General features: G+C 37.2%; 11 protein-coding genes and 1 non-coding gene across 12 annotated transcripts; 6 read left to right on the top strand and 6 right to left on the bottom strand.

The window, feature by feature from the left end:
- Positions 1 to 517: 517 nt before the first annotated feature.
- Positions 518 to 3,112, top strand: BRETT_004987 (uncharacterized protein; the record flags this gene model as incomplete). Its single annotated transcript, XM_041283473.1, has 1 exon — positions 518 to 3,112. One exon carries the CDS (start codon positions 518 to 520, stop codon positions 3,110 to 3,112), a length of 2,595 nt encoding a protein of 864 aa, XP_041136825.1.
- A 492-nt stretch (positions 3,113 to 3,604) lies between these two features.
- On the top strand, positions 3,605 to 4,375 carry BRETT_004986 (uncharacterized protein; the record flags this gene model as incomplete). The annotated part of the gene is made up of 1 exon (XM_041283472.1): positions 3,605 to 4,375. The coding sequence occupies one exon, from the start codon at positions 3,605 to 3,607 to the stop codon at positions 4,373 to 4,375; it is 771 nt and encodes a 256-aa protein (XP_041136824.1).
- Positions 4,376 to 4,637: 262 nt separating this feature from the next.
- On the top strand, positions 4,638 to 5,510 carry BRETT_004985 (uncharacterized protein; the record flags this gene model as incomplete). Its single annotated transcript, XM_041283471.1, has 1 exon — positions 4,638 to 5,510. The coding sequence occupies one exon, from the start codon at positions 4,638 to 4,640 to the stop codon at positions 5,508 to 5,510; it is 873 nt and encodes a 290-aa protein (XP_041136823.1).
- A 23-nt stretch (positions 5,511 to 5,533) lies between these two features.
- Positions 5,534 to 6,130, bottom strand: BRETT_004984 (uncharacterized protein; the record flags this gene model as incomplete). The annotated part of the gene is made up of 1 exon (XM_041283470.1): positions 5,534 to 6,130. The coding sequence occupies one exon, from the start codon at positions 6,128 to 6,130 to the stop codon at positions 5,534 to 5,536; it is 597 nt and encodes a 198-aa protein (XP_041136822.1).
- A 336-nt stretch (positions 6,131 to 6,466) lies between these two features.
- On the top strand, positions 6,467 to 6,851 carry BRETT_004983 (uncharacterized protein; the record flags this gene model as incomplete). The annotated part of the gene is made up of 2 exons (XM_041283469.1): positions 6,467 to 6,494; positions 6,583 to 6,851. 2 exons carry the CDS (start codon positions 6,467 to 6,469, stop codon positions 6,849 to 6,851), a joined length of 297 nt encoding a protein of 98 aa, XP_041136821.1.
- Positions 6,852 to 6,987: 136 nt separating this feature from the next.
- MDE1 (Methylthioribulose-1-phosphate dehydratase) lies at positions 6,988 to 7,665 on the bottom strand (the record flags this gene model as incomplete). The annotated part of the gene is made up of 1 exon (XM_041283468.1): positions 6,988 to 7,665. The coding sequence occupies one exon, from the start codon at positions 7,663 to 7,665 to the stop codon at positions 6,988 to 6,990; it is 678 nt and encodes a 225-aa protein (XP_041136820.1).
- Positions 7,666 to 9,980: 2,315 nt separating this feature from the next.
- Positions 9,981 to 10,062, top strand: BRETT_004981. The gene has a single exon. It is a non-coding gene; the product is annotated as a tRNA-Ser (tRNA).
- A 215-nt stretch (positions 10,063 to 10,277) lies between these two features.
- BRETT_004980 (uncharacterized protein) lies at positions 10,278 to 10,937 on the bottom strand (the record flags this gene model as incomplete). Its single annotated transcript, XM_041283467.1, has 1 exon — positions 10,278 to 10,937. The coding sequence occupies one exon, from the start codon at positions 10,935 to 10,937 to the stop codon at positions 10,278 to 10,280; it is 660 nt and encodes a 219-aa protein (XP_041136819.1).
- A 482-nt stretch (positions 10,938 to 11,419) lies between these two features.
- On the bottom strand, positions 11,420 to 13,531 carry BRETT_004979 (uncharacterized protein; the record flags this gene model as incomplete). Its single annotated transcript, XM_041283466.1, has 1 exon — positions 11,420 to 13,531. The coding sequence occupies one exon, from the start codon at positions 13,529 to 13,531 to the stop codon at positions 11,420 to 11,422; it is 2,112 nt and encodes a 703-aa protein (XP_041136818.1).
- A 333-nt stretch (positions 13,532 to 13,864) lies between these two features.
- BRETT_004978 (uncharacterized protein) lies at positions 13,865 to 14,590 on the bottom strand (the record flags this gene model as incomplete). The annotated part of the gene is made up of 1 exon (XM_041283465.1): positions 13,865 to 14,590. One exon carries the CDS (start codon positions 14,588 to 14,590, stop codon positions 13,865 to 13,867), a length of 726 nt encoding a protein of 241 aa, XP_041136817.1.
- A 355-nt stretch (positions 14,591 to 14,945) lies between these two features.
- On the top strand, positions 14,946 to 15,473 carry BRETT_004977 (uncharacterized protein; the record flags this gene model as incomplete). The annotated part of the gene is made up of 1 exon (XM_041283464.1): positions 14,946 to 15,473. The coding sequence occupies one exon, from the start codon at positions 14,946 to 14,948 to the stop codon at positions 15,471 to 15,473; it is 528 nt and encodes a 175-aa protein (XP_041136816.1).
- Positions 15,474 to 16,509: 1,036 nt separating this feature from the next.
- Positions 16,510 to 18,105, bottom strand: BRETT_004976 (uncharacterized protein; the record flags this gene model as incomplete). The annotated part of the gene is made up of 1 exon (XM_041283463.1): positions 16,510 to 18,105. One exon carries the CDS (start codon positions 18,103 to 18,105, stop codon positions 16,510 to 16,512), a length of 1,596 nt encoding a protein of 531 aa, XP_041136815.1.
- Between the last annotated feature and the right edge of the window lie 741 nt (positions 18,106 to 18,846).

The following is an 18,846-nucleotide window of genomic DNA, read 5'->3' as shown; positions in this document are numbered from 1 at the left end:
TATTAGAGATTGCTGCTGATAAGAATACTTTGTGGGAAATAGCAATTAAGCAATTGCAGTATCATTAATCTGGGAAGGATGCAGTGGATGGAAATGCTCTATATATATAAATTCTGCTGTAATAATTAGTACTGTCGTTACTAAAGTTTCTTATCAGCTCTTAGTAAATCAAGCGCGCTATTCTAGAACGAATGACTTCATAATTGTAATCAGTATCAGGGCTGTGCAGGCGATAATTTGTCATGAAATTTTTTGATTTTTGATCTGGGCGCTAGAATTTATGAAACGAATATGTGCGAGTGAATTATGCGTGTTTGTACGTATTGATGCGCGAAATGTGCAAGTTTGTTTTTGTTTACTTCTTTAAAAAAAAAAAAAAGACTTAGGCTAGTGCTGAGTTAGACTGAAATTATGTTGTTTCTTCCTCATTGGTGTACCTTTGAAAGACTTATCACAGTGTGCATTACAGAAGTATCTGAATTCAGGAAAGCACTATTTATTCAGATTGGATTGTTCAATGTCGGAAGAAGAGCCAGACTATTCGAGTCTTCCATTAGAAGAAAGGCTAATTCATAAAGTTTGGAAAGTGCGAAAAGAAGCGTACACAGAATTAGATGAGGAATTTCAAAATTCGGCGTCAGATACATCTGACTGTTTTCGGTTATGGATCATGAATCCATCACTAATCTGTAAGGCCGTCTCTGATATAAATGTCGTTTCTCAAGAGGCAGCTATTGGAGCTCTTCTTTCATTTCTTCAGTATGGAGGAAAACGGGCAGCTGCAAAAACGTATTCTTTGGTTATTCCATCCCTCTGTGAGAAGGCATTGAGTTCATCTAGGGCAAAGACTAAGGCGAAAACAACAGAGGTGTTGTGTATGTATGTGGAACTAGGAGGGTCAACAGCTACACCAGTTATAGAACTTATAATACCTTCATTAAAAGCAAGATCACCAAGACATGTGGCTGCAGCTGTTGCTGCCCTGAATGATGTTTACAATGCATTTGGGTGCACCGTTTGCCCTCCAAAGCTTGTGATGGATCAATTGCCTACTCTGTTTAAGCATGCCGACCGGAATGTGAGGCAGGAAGCTTTAAAATTAAGCGTTACTCTTAGATCGTACATTGGTGATGCATTTGAGACGATTATTTTCCCGAGCCTGAAACCGATCCAGCAGAAGGATTTGACTAAGGCTTTTCAGAAAATACAGGAATTTCCAGCCAGGCCTACGAGATTATTGAAGTCTGAGCAGGAAAGACGTGACCGTGAAGCTAAATCTAGTACAGACGGTGATGTTGAAATGAAAGATGATGCTGAAGGTGTTTCCAGTGGTGGTAATACTGGTTCTACGGACTCTTCCGAGTTGAAACCCGTTGATCCGTACGATTTGGCCGATCCAGTTGATGTTTTATCGCAACTGCCGTCCGACTTGGCTTTGAAAGTGGATGTTCCAAAATGGAAAGAGCGGGTCGCTGCTTTGGAAGATGTAAAAAAGACATGCGATGTCATGAAAGTCAGTCATGGAGATTATTCGAGTCTTCTGAGAATTTTATCTAAGAGCCTAGGCGATGCAAATATATTGGTTGTAACCTTAGCAGCGGAAACTATAACGGAGCTCGCAAATGGCCTGAGGGTACAGTTTGCATCTTATGTTTCTGTTGTAATTAAGCCCCTGCTAGAAGCAACAAAGGAGAAGAAAAAGTCTGTCGCTGATGCAGTTAATGGTGCCTTGGAAAGTTGTTTCAAGTACGGTTCTTTGGAAGAAATATCTGAATCATGCGTTCAGTATATGTCACACCGAATTCCCCAGGTAAGGATAGCAGTGAGTGAATATCTTGCACTCTGTCTTCAAAATTGCAACTCGGCACCTTCAAAAAAAATGTGCGACACTATCTTTACAACAGCCATTAAGCATCTTGACGATCCGCAAGTGCAAGTGCGTACTGCTATGAGTAAAGTTATAGCAACTATGATGAAGCTTATGGGTGAGCGGATGTCGAAGCCGTATGTGTCGAAAATAGCGCATAGGCACATGAAGAAAATAGAAGATATATACTCTAAGATTGAGGTTAATGCAAAAGTTTCTTCTGGTGAGACACATTCCTCTTCAAGAGGGGTGGCTAATCAAGCAAGACGAACTGTTTCTGGGTCTGGTTACATGCCAGCTGGTCGAAAATCAAGCGGCATGAGGTCTTTGACTTCAAATAAGAGTAAAAGCTTCGAAGCTTCGAGAAGATTTAGGAGTGCAATTGGTAGTCCACATGGCTCTAATAGAAATAGTACGATTCCCTCAAAGAGAGAAGGTTCTCCGCTAAGAATGGCAACGAGTACAAATAAAATGAATCTTCCATTTAGATCATTACGCTCGGGAAGTGGAAATGTGGCCGGAAATAGGGCGGGATTTCCCCAAAGTGGTTTGCACAATGAACTGAGAGCGGAGATCGGGTCAACAGCAACGAAAAAAGAGCTTGAAGTGCTTCGCAAGGAGAAACTTCAATGGCAGAAGGAGAGAGAGCGGTTGGAAGGCAGTTTACAACAACAGATATCCATTAATGAAGCTAATATGAAGAAGGCAGACTCTTTAACTTCGATAGTTGAAGACTACAAGACGAAATTTGTGACGATGAATGTTGCACTGAAGTCTAAAGATACGAGGTTAAGAAGATTGCAAAGCGATTTAGAGGTGGCAAAGAGTAGGATTGCCGCTTTGGAGAGAGAAAGGCGGAAATCGGATCAGGAGATAAATGGTAACGCCATTGGGCATGGTGAAATCAATAATGAAGAAGCTCAAGTGAAAAAAGAAAGTGATGATTTAGAGCAGAGCCCAGAAGAAAAGGAATTGAATACTTCGTTTGAAAAGAAAGCAAAACAACTTAACAGAAGAATTTCACGGCTATCATTGCGCTCAGAAGCCGATGTCAAAAAAGAAAATGTGGTCGATAAATCGCCGAATGAAAAGCCTAGTCAAACTGATGGCAGCAAGTTGGCATCAGGTTTATTTGAGCTTGATTCAAATGATGATAGCTGGAAGCGTGCTGCAGAGGTGACCAATCAATTGAAGGCTAGAATTGAGCAAATGAAAGCGCGTACGAGAAGTTTGAGTCAAATGTAAGTGGAGAAATATGTCATTTGACGTTTGAGTCATATTAATAGACGAAAATGGTGTATATTAGGCCTTGTTAGGTTGTGTGTGACATCGTTAACGTTGGACTGAGGAGCTTATTTGTTTTATTTTTGTAACTTATCAATGAAGGCATTGTGCATTTGTAAATTTGAAAATTACATGATGGATCCGAGTAGTCTAGGAAAAGAGAGTATGGACAAAAAGCCCCGGGCATATCGCACTATTTCCTATTTATCGTAGAAATGCCTTACCCCACTAATCTGGAAGCTTACTGCATCGATTTTTTTTTTTTTTTTTTCTCTGAGGCTAGCTTTGGTTGTACTTTTTCGTTTCCAAGATGACTCGTTCTTCCATTTGAATTTTAATTCTATCCTACAATTCTCCCCTTTTCATCAACTTCTTTCACTTCCCAAGTCTGTCATCAAACGGTTTTACATCTTTTTGGTAGTTAAGTTTGCATAGCCAGCACAGTGAAACAAGATGTCGTCAAAAATTAGAATTCTTGTCCCCATCAAAAAAGTCATCGATGCAGCTTTGAAGCCTAGAATCAATAAGACACACAACGGTGTTGAATCAGCAGGTGTTAAATTCAGCATTAATCCATTTGATGATATCGCCATAGAAGAAGCAGCAAAGATAAAGAAGGCACATAAGGGACTCGTTGAGTCTATTCATGCAGTCACTATTGGATCTGGAAAAGCTAGAGATGTGCTCAGAACTGCTTTGGCAAAGGGAGCGGATACTTCTGTTCTTGTGGATACCGGAAAAAGACACTTGGAACCTTTGGCAGTGTCAAAGATCCTCCAGAAAATTCAGAAAGAGCAAAAATCTAACTTGATCATCATGGGTAAGCAGGCAATTGATGATGATGCCGGACAAACTGGCCAAATGCTTGCTGGATTGTTAGGATGGTCCCAAGCAACAAACGCTTCAAGGGTGAAGATAAACGATGACTTGACGGTGGAGGTTGACCAAGAAATAGATGGAGGAATTCGTACGGTTAAAGCTCCTTTGCCTATGGTTATTACCACAGATCTCAGATTGAATACTCCTAAGTTTGTCCCCTTGCCAAAGATGATGAAGGCTAAAAGAAAGCCTTTAGAAGTCATTAAGGCGGAGGATCTCGGCATTAACATAAAAGACCGGTTGGAAACTGTGTCTTTGCAAGAGCCATCTGTTAGAAAGGCTGGTGTTAAGGTTGGCAGTGTTGATGAGCTCATAGCTAAGATGAAGGAGCTCAAAGCTATTTAAACGTTTACATAAAAGCATAATATTATTATCTTACCATATATGTTAATTGTTTTATCGAAATACGTATTATTAAGATTTTCTCTGTTGAAAAGTGAGTTGCACCAAAATGTGAAATGTGGGGTAAAAAAAAAAAATCAAAATAGTAGGAAACAAGCGTGAAAAACAGTGATGGCTTACTTTTTGACGATAAAGTTCCCCGGCTTTCCTGTTTAATACCTTTTTTTGTATCCTTCAATTCTCCCTTAAACATAATAGACATAAAATGACAACCTATGAGAAAACAATCAAGTTCTTGACACCATTCTTGGCTGCCAAAAGCATCAATCCATCCTCAGGAAAGCCCTTTTTTCTCGGAATTGAAGGTCCGCAAGGTTCCGGGAAAACAACACTATCCAGAACTCTTGCAAAAGAGATCCCGAGGTTATACCCCAAATTAAAAGTAATTGCATTTTCCATGGATGACTTTTATTTAACGTATGAAAAGCAAAACAAACTAGCGAATCAGAATCCAGACAATATCCTGTTGAGCGGGCGCTTTCTTGGTACCCATGACTTGGATTTGCTTAATAAATGTATGACAAGGCTCTCCAAAGAAAATGATGGTGTTGACATCCCTGTTTACGATAAATCTAAACATGATGGAAAAGGTGATCGATTACCATTCATGAATTGGACCCATATAGTTGGTCCGGTGGATGTTGTAATTTTTGAAGGATGGTTTAACGGATATCGTTCATATAAAGAGAGCAGTGACGTTTTGAAGCAGTGGAAAGTTTTGAAATTTCAGCATCCCATTGCTTGTGAAGGAATTAGTGATAACAATATTGTCCGGTTGAATCAAGATCTTGCAGAATATGAATGTATTTGGAAATTTTTTGATGCTTTCGTAGGCATCACCACAGACAACATCGAGAATGTGTACAAGTGGAGATTACAACAAGAACATGACTTGATAAAATCAGCTGGATCTGGTATGACTGATAAGGAGGTTCATCGGTTTGTGGATAGATATATGCCGGGATACTGGCTATTTTATGGAAGTTTAGGCCTAACTATGAAGCAGTTTCCTAGCATAAATGTTTGCATTGATGAGAAAAGAAATGTCATTAGATGCAGCAGTAGAAGTCATCTTTAGAAGATATAATGAACATGTTTTTATTATACTGGTGAAGTCTTATCGTAGCAAAAGCCACTTCTAGTTCTTTTAGCTGGATTTGTTTCATCCTCAGGAGAATCTCCTTTAACGAGGCCGTCAATTTTGCTTTCCAATGATTTGATGGTTTTATTCAATGAGGAAATGGCTTCTTCGGAAATTTGTCCCGTTGTTCTTTTGACACCTTCAGTTGGATAAAATCTCTCAATATAAGCTATCTTCTTATTTATAATCTCCATCTTTTTAGCAACTTCTCTTGATGTTCTGTTTATCCTTGTTGTTGCGTTCGAGATTGCCGACTTAATCTCTGCAGACTTGTTTCTGAATTCCCTAAATTCCAATTCTAATTCGCTAGCCCACATTATGAGCTGTTGCCTATCATAACTACTATCAAGATTAACACTTTCACCCGGAACACTAGCCAAAGTATCTCTCTTTTTGATTATGCTGGTATTCACACTAATATTCTGGGATGTGTTCTCAGTGAGAGCAGTAGTGTTCATTTCATCTTCCTCAGCAGATGTTTCTGTTCCTGAAGCAGAATCTTCATCAGGAAAAAGATGAGCTTTTGAATCACGTTCTACTTCTTGACTAAAATCCATTTTTGATTCTGAATCTACTTTAAATTCTTTTAATTGAATATTTTAAACGCAGTTTAATTTTCAGTTTGATAAGAAAAAGGACTGCATATTAATGGGAAGCATCAACTGGAACTACGATAAGTCCCTCCTGAGGGATCAAAAATGTTTAAAACGGTAACCATGTGGGATGGATTTTTTTCTTCTCTTGCCGACCCACTAAATAAAAAAAAATCTGGAACATTTATTCTTCTTCTCATGTTATAAACAACAAGTCTACCTGCATTGATCTGACTGTCTTTTCTCTTTGAATTGAATGTCGTTTCGTCAAGTTTTTCTTAAGTGCAAGCATTAATCTATATGTCCTCCTTGAAACCGTATTTACAAAGTAAGCATGCCCCGTCTCATTTTACTTTTTTCATCTTTTTCACCTGCCATAAGCAAAATACTAACATTCACGATTTCCATATTCATAGAAAATGTCAAGGTCATCACAGTTGACGGCCGGCTATTTTTAGGAATGCTCGAAGGTTTTGATAATAATACTAATATTGTTATATCATCGGCAAAGGAGCGAGTATTCTTTAAAGATCGACCAACAGAAGACATGGAAATGGGATTATGCATAGTAAGAGGAAATGAGGTGGTAGCAATATGTGATTACGATGAGGAAGAGGAAGCGGTAACAGATTATACAAATATACACGCGGAAAAGCTCAAGGACACCAAGAATTCGTTGATGTGATTCTACGCAATGGAAAAATGTGATTTGTTTTTTTTGGCAGTTGCAACATCAGTGGAAGTTTACTGTACATGATTCAGGTTTTCTGACTATCCAAGATGTTACATAAATATTCGATTTTTATAAACAGTTCTGTCAGTCAATTTTTCACCGTTGGTATTCCCATCTGTTTCATCTTAACGCCCAATTCAAGCAAATAATCAATGGCTTCGTTATAGACCTTGGCTTTCCAGACTGTCTCACCCCAAACATAAATTCCGTGTCTACGAACAATAACTGCAGTTGTTCCTGGATACTCTTTGATTGCCTGACGAAGTGCTCCTTCAAGCTCCTCTTCCTTTTCGGTGTTTTCAATGATTGGAATCACTAATCTGTCAGAATATTTCATGTGGCCTGGCCTAGTAACATTTGGCATAGCTTTAATTTGCTCAATGTTTGATATCTCAAACACTTTATCAAACAAAAGAGAACACAGGACTGCGCTTTGTGAATGTGTGTGGATACATGCACCAGCGTCCCTTATGGTATAAGCAGCTAAAAATAATGGTGTGCAGGCGGAAGGTTTCAAATCGGTTGGAGTTCTCAAATATTCCTGATCTTTGTATCTCATGACAAAAATATTATCGGGTTGTATTCTCTCCTTTTGAACTCCACTGGGTGCGAGAAAAATGAGTCCATTCTCTCTATCTCTTATAGATATTCCTCCTCCTGTGCCTGTAACCCAACCATGAGTATAGAAATTACGGCATAGCTCACAGATGAGTCTAGCAGGATGCATCGGATTTTCGGATTCGATCAATTCATTTCCATTCGTCATTATATTGTTCTACTTGTGTCTCTTCTTTGTTTGTTTCGTATACGTTCTCTTAAAAGTTTAAGCAATGAGGAATAGCCCACGATATTTTTATTTCCTATTTTTTTTTTTCACAGATGAAGGAATTATTGGCGAGGTACATAATCAATATAACTAAGCGCGAAATCTAATCTCGGAAGCACGTTTCCTGTTTATGTCAAGACTTGGCGCTTTACTTTACTTAAATAATAGCTGGTATATATTCAGTTAGTTATCATATAGAAATAAATAGCGTTTATTTCCGTTTGTTTTGTTGTTTACTTTAAAGAAATTGCTTGTTTCGATTTTGCAGTGAGAGACTCTATATTAATTGCATTAGGTTATCATAAGAACTGTAGGAGCATCACAATCCTAAAAGTCTTGAATATTCCAAATTAATATATAATTTAGAAAGGTTAACTAATACAAGCATTTCTGCAATTTTACCCTTCTTTTTGCTACATAGCCTACCCTATATTGCAAAAGTGAATTGGTGCATTAACTTCCGATTTAGTTATAAATAGTTGAAAAGTGTGGGTTACCTGATGATCGAAGTATGGTATCGACTGTTGTTGGGAAGTAATAAATTATAAACCAACAAAATGTAGCGAAGTGAATGAAAATAGAAACATTAGTTTGAAATAAATATTAAACAATAATGAGTTGAAAATCATTGGTTAAAAGTGTACGAAAGAAGATCAACGTAGTTTAAGGAGTTAAAAGCGTGCCAAAATCTGAGAAGGTGTTCCCGTTAAATTTATTTATACAGTATTATGTTCACAAATGCTCACACTTAAACTTTAGCTGTTGTGGCTTTTCGTTTAGTTTGGATGGAACACTTCTTTACTTAGAATTTTAATTTTAAAAGAGTTCAAATGGTGAACATTTCTACTTTTTCTAAGGCATACCTAAATTCTGATCGCCAATAAATTTTTATATTTTTGTCACACCGATGTAACGTGGTAATTTCAATTGTGCTAGATATAATTTACCATAAGTTGATAAAAGAGATAGTTGCACTAAAGGTTTCAAGGTTTCTGTTGATGTTGATCATCCTGTTTTATTGTTAAAGGTAATGCTACTGAATTAGTATAGTAATTTGATATTTATCGCAATATATAACTAGTACTTGAGTTTTAATTTAGGCACATAAAGATATCTGAGCTTTATATAGTTGTCATCCTTCTCTTATATGACAGCATGGCAATATAATTTGTTATTCTTAGGACTCCATTCTATTCTTCCATTGTTTTAACATATAAATGCTTTGATTGCGGTACGGAAATTTGCTAAAATAGTAGCATAGTCAGAGTTATAATTAAACTTTCCTATAAAAGAACTATCATCTGTTCAAGCTTGTTTAAATATGATTTAAATTACTTTCTTGAGGTCAAAGAGCTGTCTGATGATAATCCAGATTTGTCAAAATAATATCAACTAACAGTTTAAAATAAAGAGTTTTTACATACTGATATAAGCGTCAAACATTTACTATGTATGAAAGTACTTTGTTCGCCACACAAGTGCTTAAATATATACAATAGAGGCAAAATAGCAAATCTTGACAAATACACTATAAATCGAAGCATAATCCCTTTATATGATTCTTAATCTCTACTTCAAGATGTAAGGGGTCAAACCAAGCGCATATTGGTTTAAAGCCAGATAAAATATTAATGAATTCATTTACCTGATTAGGTAACACGGAAAGATATAAATAGTTTCCGAAATAATTTATGAGAAGCGCGAATAAGAAATAAAGCGTACTGAAAGGATAGTGACCCGAAGGACAATAAGAAAGAGCTACATCGGAATAAGCTGACTAATATTCGTGTGGCGACTGCATATGCAAAACAACAGGTTTTTGCATGATCGCGGGTTATGCTGAATTCACATAATGTGATGTTCCCAAACAGGATGGATTCCTCTTTGGCATATAATTTGTTATTGTATGAAATTGGAAGAGAAATGGAAGAAGTGTCATTCTCCATTTAATATAAATATGCGCCCTTGCCCTCCTTTGATACAGAGGCAAGGTTAGATTATGATTTAGTTATTTTTCTAGAAAGGGGGATTGAAAAGAGAAGTTATTAGATAGAATAATGAATGAATAGAATGATTCATAGAGAGCTATGAGATAAGAGATATGAAAGGATACGAGAAGTATCAGATAACAATCTTATTAATCTAATATATATCTTTAGACGGATTTGGTAATCATCTAAAGAATCCTTATACTTCAGGTTATTAAAAATAATATTTTGTTACCTTCAGTCCGACCATTTACACAAGAGCAAGTTGTCCCAGTGTCCGAGTGGTTAAGGAGCCGCCCTGCTAAGGCGGTGGGCTCTGCCTGCACAGGTTCGAATCCTGTCTGTGACGTTTTTTTATTTTTTAATTACCACAGTGATTTACTTTCAATTACCAACATTACATACTAATTGTACGTTTTGTTAAATGAACATAGGATCATGTATCCAAATATTAAAAGCCATTTCCATTAAACCTAAAAGAATACCGTATAAAATCCAGTAAAGAATAAAATATAAAAATATGCGTGCAAGTCAGCCAGGAGGTTTTTCCATATAGTTTGGGCCTCAGACCTTGCTCCTGCAATATGGGCAGGTACCAGATCCCATAAACCACTTTTTGAAGCATTTGTAATGAAAGACGTGACCGCAATTTAAAAGCACCATTTGCTGTGCGCTATTGTCAATGAGCAGACTTCTTGACTTTTTTGCACAGTTGAATCCTACCGTGCCCTTATCCTGAATTTTATTTGATTTATCTTCAATATCCATCTTTGTCAGACTTCCCAAGCAAATAAGGCATGTATTATTCATTCTTCTGATAAGCTCAATCTTATTTTCTGCCTGTTCGGGAGACGAAGTAGCCTGATTGCTTTTAAATTCAATTATAGCCAACTTCCGAAGACGGATAATGTTTCTGGCACTAGATATAAAAAGTTTGAATAGCGTAATCAGTTTAAGGGAAAAGAATATGCAATTCACAACAGCCCCAATCCATAGTTGGTTAAAACTAGCGGAAACAAAGCCGCTGAAGCGTGTATACCTCATAAGAAGGATAGAGGCAATTATAAACATATTTATTGTCCCTATTCGTGTGAATAATGATGAAAGGCCTTCATATAAACCCCTCAGAAATATTTTCACATTGCATGAGGATGTTATGTAGTATACCGAACCTGTTATGGCGCCAAATCCCAGTCTCCTTCTGTTAAATATGACATTCGGCATTTTGAAAATCCTTTGAAGGATATCTATCGAGTAAAATTCCGATTATCTGTGTTGAATGAAAATGAAAAGGTGTGCAACCAATGTATTTCCTAGTTCTGTGGATAAAAATAGTGAACATCATATATAAGAGGACGTTTGAATACAAAATGTACAAGTCTGTATCTCATGTCTGCATGTGCTAAAATACTTTTTTTTTTTTTTTTTTTTTTTTTWAAAAACCTGAACTGGTCACGCAACTAAAATTAATGTGGAGGAGAGAGGGATTCACGAACATACAGGAATCATGGAAGACACTATTCCCACAAGTTAGCAGATCATATACAATGGTATAAAAGAGAGCCTCTGTAAAAATGATGGAATTTCTTAATAAACAAAATCAAGCAAGAAAAATATACTTCTATGCCTATTTATTGATATATCTATCCAAGTACACACCTCTTGATAATCGATCACTGTACATAATATTAATACTAAGGTGATGATCAAGCATCGATAGCCTTGTCATCATTATTTTCCTTCTTTTTTTCTGCCTCTCTTATTTTCTTATTTGCTTGCTCCTCATCAGCCTGTTTTTTCTTTTTATCCTGCTCATTCTTATTGATTCCAAAGAATCTGTATAAAAGTTCAGCTTTCTCATGCTTATCGACCATCAGATTAACACGAACTTTTCCCTTCCACATTGGAAGAAGTAACTTCTCTTGGCCACCATCTTTTCTTATATTAAGGAAGCATGAGCCTTCTGGAGCTTTTTCAATTTCTGTAACAAATTGAGGATCTGCATTCTCATCCTTTATAACATCTACAGATGGATAATCCTGCTCAAGCAAAATTTTGAACACGCTCATATTACCAGATATCTCTCTTGTGTTTGGAAGGTAGTTTTTAAGGATATCGACAGAATCATTCTGAATCCTCCATGGACACACGTAGTTCTTCTGATACACGAACATTTTGACACCTGAATAAATCAACTTGAGTTTTTCTTCGTTATGTTGGATAATCTGCTTGACAACCGGGGAAGTGAAATATATTGATCTCATTGGCTCTCCAGTGGCATTTCTGACCATTGAACAGTCCCTAGGGAAGCTTTTGCCAATTTCATAGAAGTCCCAGCACTTCTGAAGATCCTTATTATCCTCATCAACATATGAGAATGGTTCCTCATTTGCATCAAATGGTAACTTTGTTTTCTTCGCAGGAGTAGGAGCAATTACAGGAACAACCGTTGCAGATTCATCGCTAGAATCATCTGCAATTTCAGTTTTCTGCTTTTTAGAAGCCAAAGTATTGTCTGCTTCCTCTTCACCATCTCTTGGATGCTTTCTTAGCTCTGTATTCTTCTCCTTAACAGGCTTCTCAAAAACAGTGATAAAGAAACCGCCGGTATTCTGATAGTGTGGATAAACACGCACACAATTCTCTAGGTGAAGATCTTTAATCTCGTCTTCCTTTGGAGGGAAAGCAGTGGCTGGAACCTCTGAAGATTCAAAGTTGTCTGGATCTTGAAGCTCAAACTTCTTATTGTAAACCTTCCAATGCGTTAAGCCACCTTTTCTAATTAAGTTAGGAAGCTCTGAACTGCAGTCAACTGTCCGAACCTGACCACCCATTTTTTTCAAAGCTGCTGTAACAACAGCTTCATCCTCAATAGGATTTAACGAACAGGTCGAATAGACAAGCCGTCCACCCTCTTTCAGAAGTTGGATTCCTCGAAGAAGAATATTAAGTTGTAATCTGTGAAGTCCGAGGCCATTTCCAATACACCATTCTCTCCAAATCATAATGTTTTTCCTAAAAGTTCCATCTCCAGAGCAAGGAACATCGCAAAGAATACGGTCGAATTTAATGTAGGGCCCATTTTCCTCGAGTCTGATCTTAGGAAACATCTGTGCATCGTGATTAACCACCAGATAATTTGGAGAATTGAGTCTCTTGATCTGATGAACCAACATGTACGATCTCTTGTAATCGGAATCATTTGCCATAACAAAACCCTTAGGCAACTCATCATTCTCCGTTGTATGCAAAGCTTCAATCAATTGAGCAGTTTTTGAGCCAGGTGCAGCACACATATCCAACACATAATGCTCTGGCTTAACGTCCAAAAATAATGGTGGAACCATGGAAACTGCTTCTTGTCTAGAAATGTTTCCAACCTCATTTTCAGCCACCAAAAATTCTTGCACAGCAGCATACACGGGATCTTTCTTGATCACCCGCTTAGGGAGATCTATCTGAAATGCTAACTGTCCTGGATACCACTTCAAAGGGAAAGGTGGCTTGTGCTCTTTGGATTCATCACTATTCTCAGCTTTTTCCATCTGTGGAACAATCTTTTGGGCAAAGAACTTGGACACATCCTTCACATGACTTGAGGATCCAGTAATTCTAAATGTAAGCGGCAAAGGGTCCTGGAATGTTTTTTTCATTTTTAAAAATTCGTCATCTGATCCTAACATATTCTGTGATTTGTAGTACTTTTCCCACTGCTCGTTTTCCTTAACTATTTCAGTATAGTCGGATCTTCCCCGGCGACGGACACCCAACTGTCCCTTGTTTCCTCCTCTATTTTTCCTTCTCCAATGCTTTCCCATTTTGTTAATTCCTTGAGCAACTGTTCTGGATAGAGCTTTGTACATACAGTTACGTGCAGTTTGAAGAAAGAAACTTATCAGATGAATTTTGATGAAATTTTCGCTGCTACAGATCTCTCGGAATCGTGAAAAAAATTTTTATCCATGTTTACGCCAGTCCTTAAAATATTTTTATCGATCGATAAAGTACAATTCGATGGACACAAACCGTACGTTATTGTATCTAGCTTGGCGCTAATATTATTATATTTGTTTAACCAGATTCGCTGTGAATAGGCGCATTAGTGGCGTAGAAAAGCTCTAAATAATTGTCCTTGATGAATATATATAATATCAATCATCAGCTGATTCATATGAACTACTACTACTCGTGGAATCACTTTCATAGGCATCACTGTCGTCATCATACTTTTCTTGATTCTTGTCTTCCCCCTCTTGATAATTCTCACTGTTTGCATGCTCACAAAAAGCATCCTCATCATTAATTTCTTGCTCCTGTTCTTCTAGCTCCATAAAATCTTTCCAGTCATCATTTTCCTCTATGAGCTTATCTATCCAAGTTTCAACTGTTTTTCCTAGCGCTAATAGTGCGCTCTCATCCATAAAATTGTAGAAATCGTCCTTTTCTAGGTCTGCTCTCTCGATATCCTGTAGAATACAGCTTTTACTCACCCGATCTGATATGTAATAATGCAAGCACTTCAACAGCTCCGAATCTGGCAATTCCTGCCCGGTGTATTTCTCCACCTCATCTCTACTCATGTATGGTAGTTCAGATGGATTAAATTTCCAAGCCATTGTCAAAAGTTCATCTGGTGAGATCTTATGCCCCTTGTTAGAAATATAAACTGGTTGCAGATATTTTCCACTTCGGGCGTATTTCTCTTTTAGTTTTGGTACCACGGCATGATCAATAAAATTGTTGCCACTTTTGACATCTTCGGGGTTTGGTCTATATCCAAATGTGCGTTGTCTTATGCACAACCCGGCGCTTGATCTGTATATGGATAACTTTTGAAGGTCTTTTCGAGGTATACGGGAATAAATGATGTCCTCCATTTCAAATACCAAAGATGTTTTGCTTCAATTGAAAAGCATGCAAGTCAAATACTTGTAATAAAGTTTCGAAAGCCGATAAATCACCTATCATGAAATGCTTTCATACGATAAGCTGCTTATTCTTTAAATTTCCAACTGCATAAATTTTTATCTCGAAAGATCGCGAAGTCCTTACAGGCTTCCTGTCGATAAATATATTCTTACTTTTTTTTCAGTTTTTGCATTAAATTTTGCTTTGCTTCTACATCATATTAAATAACTTTTGTCATCTAGTTCAAGATGTAGTCGGCAAAGCCAGATCATATAAACCTTATAATTTCAGCACGAAGCATATAAACGTTACTTCCTATGTGAAATGCCCGATAACACTGATAAAAAAAAATTGTACAGCGAAATCATACAGCTCAATCAGAGTATATCCACCTTAGCACTGAAGGTATCATCAAAGGAGAAGGAGCTCACAAAAGAAAAATGTCTCTACGATGAAAAAATTAGGAAGCTTGATGTGTACTTAGAACAAATACGGAAACTTCTCGGTATAAATACTTCAAATGACGAAGTCGTACACATCGAAGACGTTTTGGATGCTCAGGAAAAGGTTTCACGAGAATATCCAAATATGATCGTCATTCCAAAATCATCTTTCAAAAAAACAAAACACGATGGTTTAAATTCAACCACAATCCAAGAAAAGACAGACAATAATAATCCAAAATCAAACTATATTGGCTCAAATATTGGATATAATTCAGCACTTCATACAAGTCAAAGAAAAAGGAAAGGTTATAAATCTAAAAAGATTACATGCTCGTATTGCAAAAAAGTGGGACACAAAAGAGCTGAATGTCCGAAAATATACCTCGGAGAATCGCTTGGTTTATAAGTAAATATTCACGTTCATTAAGCATTGTACAATATATAATACATTTCACAGCAAGTCAATGAAAGTGAATCGGCCATCTTCAAATGCACCTAGTCTAAACTAGCTTCGTATATGATACACATTATTTATCCACAGATATCCTTATACTCATTTATTGTATGTAACTTTAGCGTTCACCTACCTGCAATCTTCTCTCCGGAACTTGCCATTGCTTCTCTCCTACTAGCATCCTGTAATAAGTTTGTATCCACAGTGTTTGGTTTAAGATGAATGTATCTGATCGCAGATCCTCTTATAAAAATGCTTCTGGCAGCTTTGAAATGTGGATACTTTTCCACGTCTGTTTCGATATTATCTAGCTTTATATTCAAAAATTGATCTATTGACCGCAGTGTTCCTGTTATCTTGACGTCATTTTTAAGCTATAGTATGTTGCTCGGTTAGTACTAGATCTCAATATATATTTTTTTAAATGTGGTATAATAGAATTCTCATGAAAGTTCTGTCAAACTAAAAAGTTTAACACTGGGATATCAGAAATTATTCGGACATCAACAGAACGACTATTAACTTACTTCAACGGTTATCTATGGAAATATATATGTTAGTATCACTATCTTCTCTTGTTGAATGGCGCGTATATATACCAAATACTTACCTCTTGGTCCACAAGAGTCTTGAAAAACGAGAAAAATAACATCGTATACTTTATTTCTTTGTGGTTATTCTTTCAAAAGACTTGCTTGTCAAAAATTTTAGTATTATCGTTGGCACTTCGAGCTGATCCAATAGTTCATCATCACCCGAGCAAATTGACCCTGCGACTTTTTCCCATTTTTGTACTGGTGTTTTCGTTGGTGAAAAAAAAAGCTTGCTGAAACATACATCCGTGCACATGTACAAAAAATTTACATTCGTTAGCATCAACTTATAAACAGTATAAATAGTAGACGAGAGATTAAACATGCGTCAGCTGTCATATGTACATGAAATTTAACCCCAAACTCCTCACAGCATAAAAATGAACCTTAAGAAATCATTTAAGCTTCTTCTTCTCCGCTAACTTGGAGGCTTTTTCTAGATATCTCCTTAAAATAACAACATTCGAAACGCTAGGCTTTTTCAAATTGTTTACGGTCATAAGCATACCAGTAAGCAATGCAAGGGCACCAGCCTGATGAGCAGCCCCTAAATCCGTTGGAACAATCCAAAGCAAAGTACAAATTCCAAGAGCCACCTGTAAAGTGGCCAATCCCACGCTTATATTCATCCATCTGTATGCAGCCTTTGGAATAATTGGTCTAATTCTATGGGAATACATGTGAACACCAAAGACAGCACAAAATGTGGCAATGGCAAACACACGGTGGTCAAACTGAACGGTGGTTGGGTTTTCCAATATATTTCTCCACCAAAGATCGGATTTGTCACTCTTTCTGGCAAACATTGGATCCATCAACTCATCCTTAGGAGGCATATAACCGTCCCCCATCTTTGGGAAGGTATTGTATATCATACCAGCATCCAAACCAGCAACTAAAGCACCGGTCATAGCAGTAATAAACACCATACCAAACACACCTTTTGTCATCCTTCTGAAAGGCTTGAGAGCAGATGAATTTATCAACCTGAACACTTTTTCGTACTTCTGAGGGTTTGCCATAATCTTGTAGTCACGCAAAATCGAGAATCCGGTCGAGATCATACAGCAATAAACGGTAAAGGCAACAGCTAAATGAGTTGCCAACCTGTATTGCGAAACGGTTGGTTTTGAATGTCTTTCCTCGAGTTGTTTCTTATCAATACCCGAATAGACCATCCACCATCCGACAAAACCTTGAAGACCCATTAATCCACATATTCCTAGCAATTTCCAAGCCGTTGGAGCAGAAACCCTCCTTCTGGCAATATAATAAAGAGATGGGACAACAAAGAGAACACCAATAATTCTTCCAAGCAATCTGTGTGACCATTCCATACCATAAATAAACTTGTATTCCTTTAATGTCATCTGGGTGTTAAGCTCTTTGAATTCTGGACTTTGCTGGTACTTTTCGAATTCTTCCTGCCATTGCTGTTCATTTAAAGGTGGAATTGCGCCTGTAATAGGCTTCCACTCAGTGATGGAAAGACCAGATTCTGTCAATCTCGTAAGTCCACCAAGAACAACAATCGCAAAAACAAGTATTGAACAGCCAATACAAAGGTAACCTAGTGGTTTGGCTGTGTTTATAGGCCAAGGATTCACTCTTTTTCCAGCCTTAGAAGCTGATTTTGCCGCAGAAGTTGCAGCAGAACTAACTGCTTCATTTAATAAAAAGGTACTCATGCGAAAACGCGGGGCAACTGAAGTGGAAAATGCCCTTTTTGCTCCTGAAAAAGCATTTGAAACAGTCTTACTAGTAAAAAAAGACCGACCAAGTGAACCTGATGGTTGTCTCAATGATCCACCATTCAAAACTTTGTGCATGCTCTGGTCAACCTTTGCATTCGAGGTAAATAAACGTTTCATGTAATGCGAAATTGTAACCGACCTTGAAGACCCGGTCATTCCATGGTTTTTAAAGCTGCTGCATATCTGATTTTGAAGTGACCTCTTGATTCCCACACGGAGAATAGAGGTGTTGTTCATAAAAAAGAAATGTCCTCTACAAAGCGACATCGCCGTATAGTTACTCGTTCTTTGTACTCACAACTTGATGTATGTTCCGGGAAACTTAGTAGGATACTACGTGAATCTAGGTTTAATTCTGATCGTTATACGAGTATCCAAATGCAGGCAGCGAGGAATTCAAAAAAAAAATTTGGAATAGAAAAAAATTATTGTGTAGTGGCACGAACGAAATCTGCTCGGGCACTCTTCGTCACGTCGCACGGCTAGGGTACTCCGGAAAGCATTATGCGGCAAGATATGTCATAATTTTTTCTAGATGATGGCATTCGAAAAGAGTAACAATATCCGATAACTAAACAATTCAAACGAAACAAGTAGTATATACAAATATTTGAAGATCATATTTTGACTATGAAGGATGAATTTGATTTCTCTGTCTCTGCATATGTATGGTTTCTTTATTGTAACCTTATCTTCTTTTGTTTGTTCTCCTACTGATCAATCGATAGATGTGACAATACGCTAGGGGAAAAAAATAAAAATAAAAATAAAAAATGAAAATCAATGAGGCACTTATTATTCTCTTGCAGACTGAGAGGGCTGGATTTAAGCGCCAATAAAACCTGTCCAATTTGTCAAAATTTAAGACAAATACTACGGGTACAGATGGTTTTTATGATTAACATAGGAATAATCAATTTAATTTAGAAAGGTATATACTTATTTTTCCTGTTGGAAAAGTACGATTTATGTTTCTTT

This window comes from Brettanomyces bruxellensis, chromosome 7 (assembly GCF_011074885.1).
Source record: "Brettanomyces bruxellensis chromosome 7, complete sequence".
In the NCBI taxonomy this organism is placed as follows: Eukaryota; Fungi; Ascomycota; class Pichiomycetes; order Pichiales; family Pichiaceae; genus Brettanomyces; species Brettanomyces bruxellensis.
This window is presented reverse-complemented; position numbering and strand designations above follow the sequence as displayed.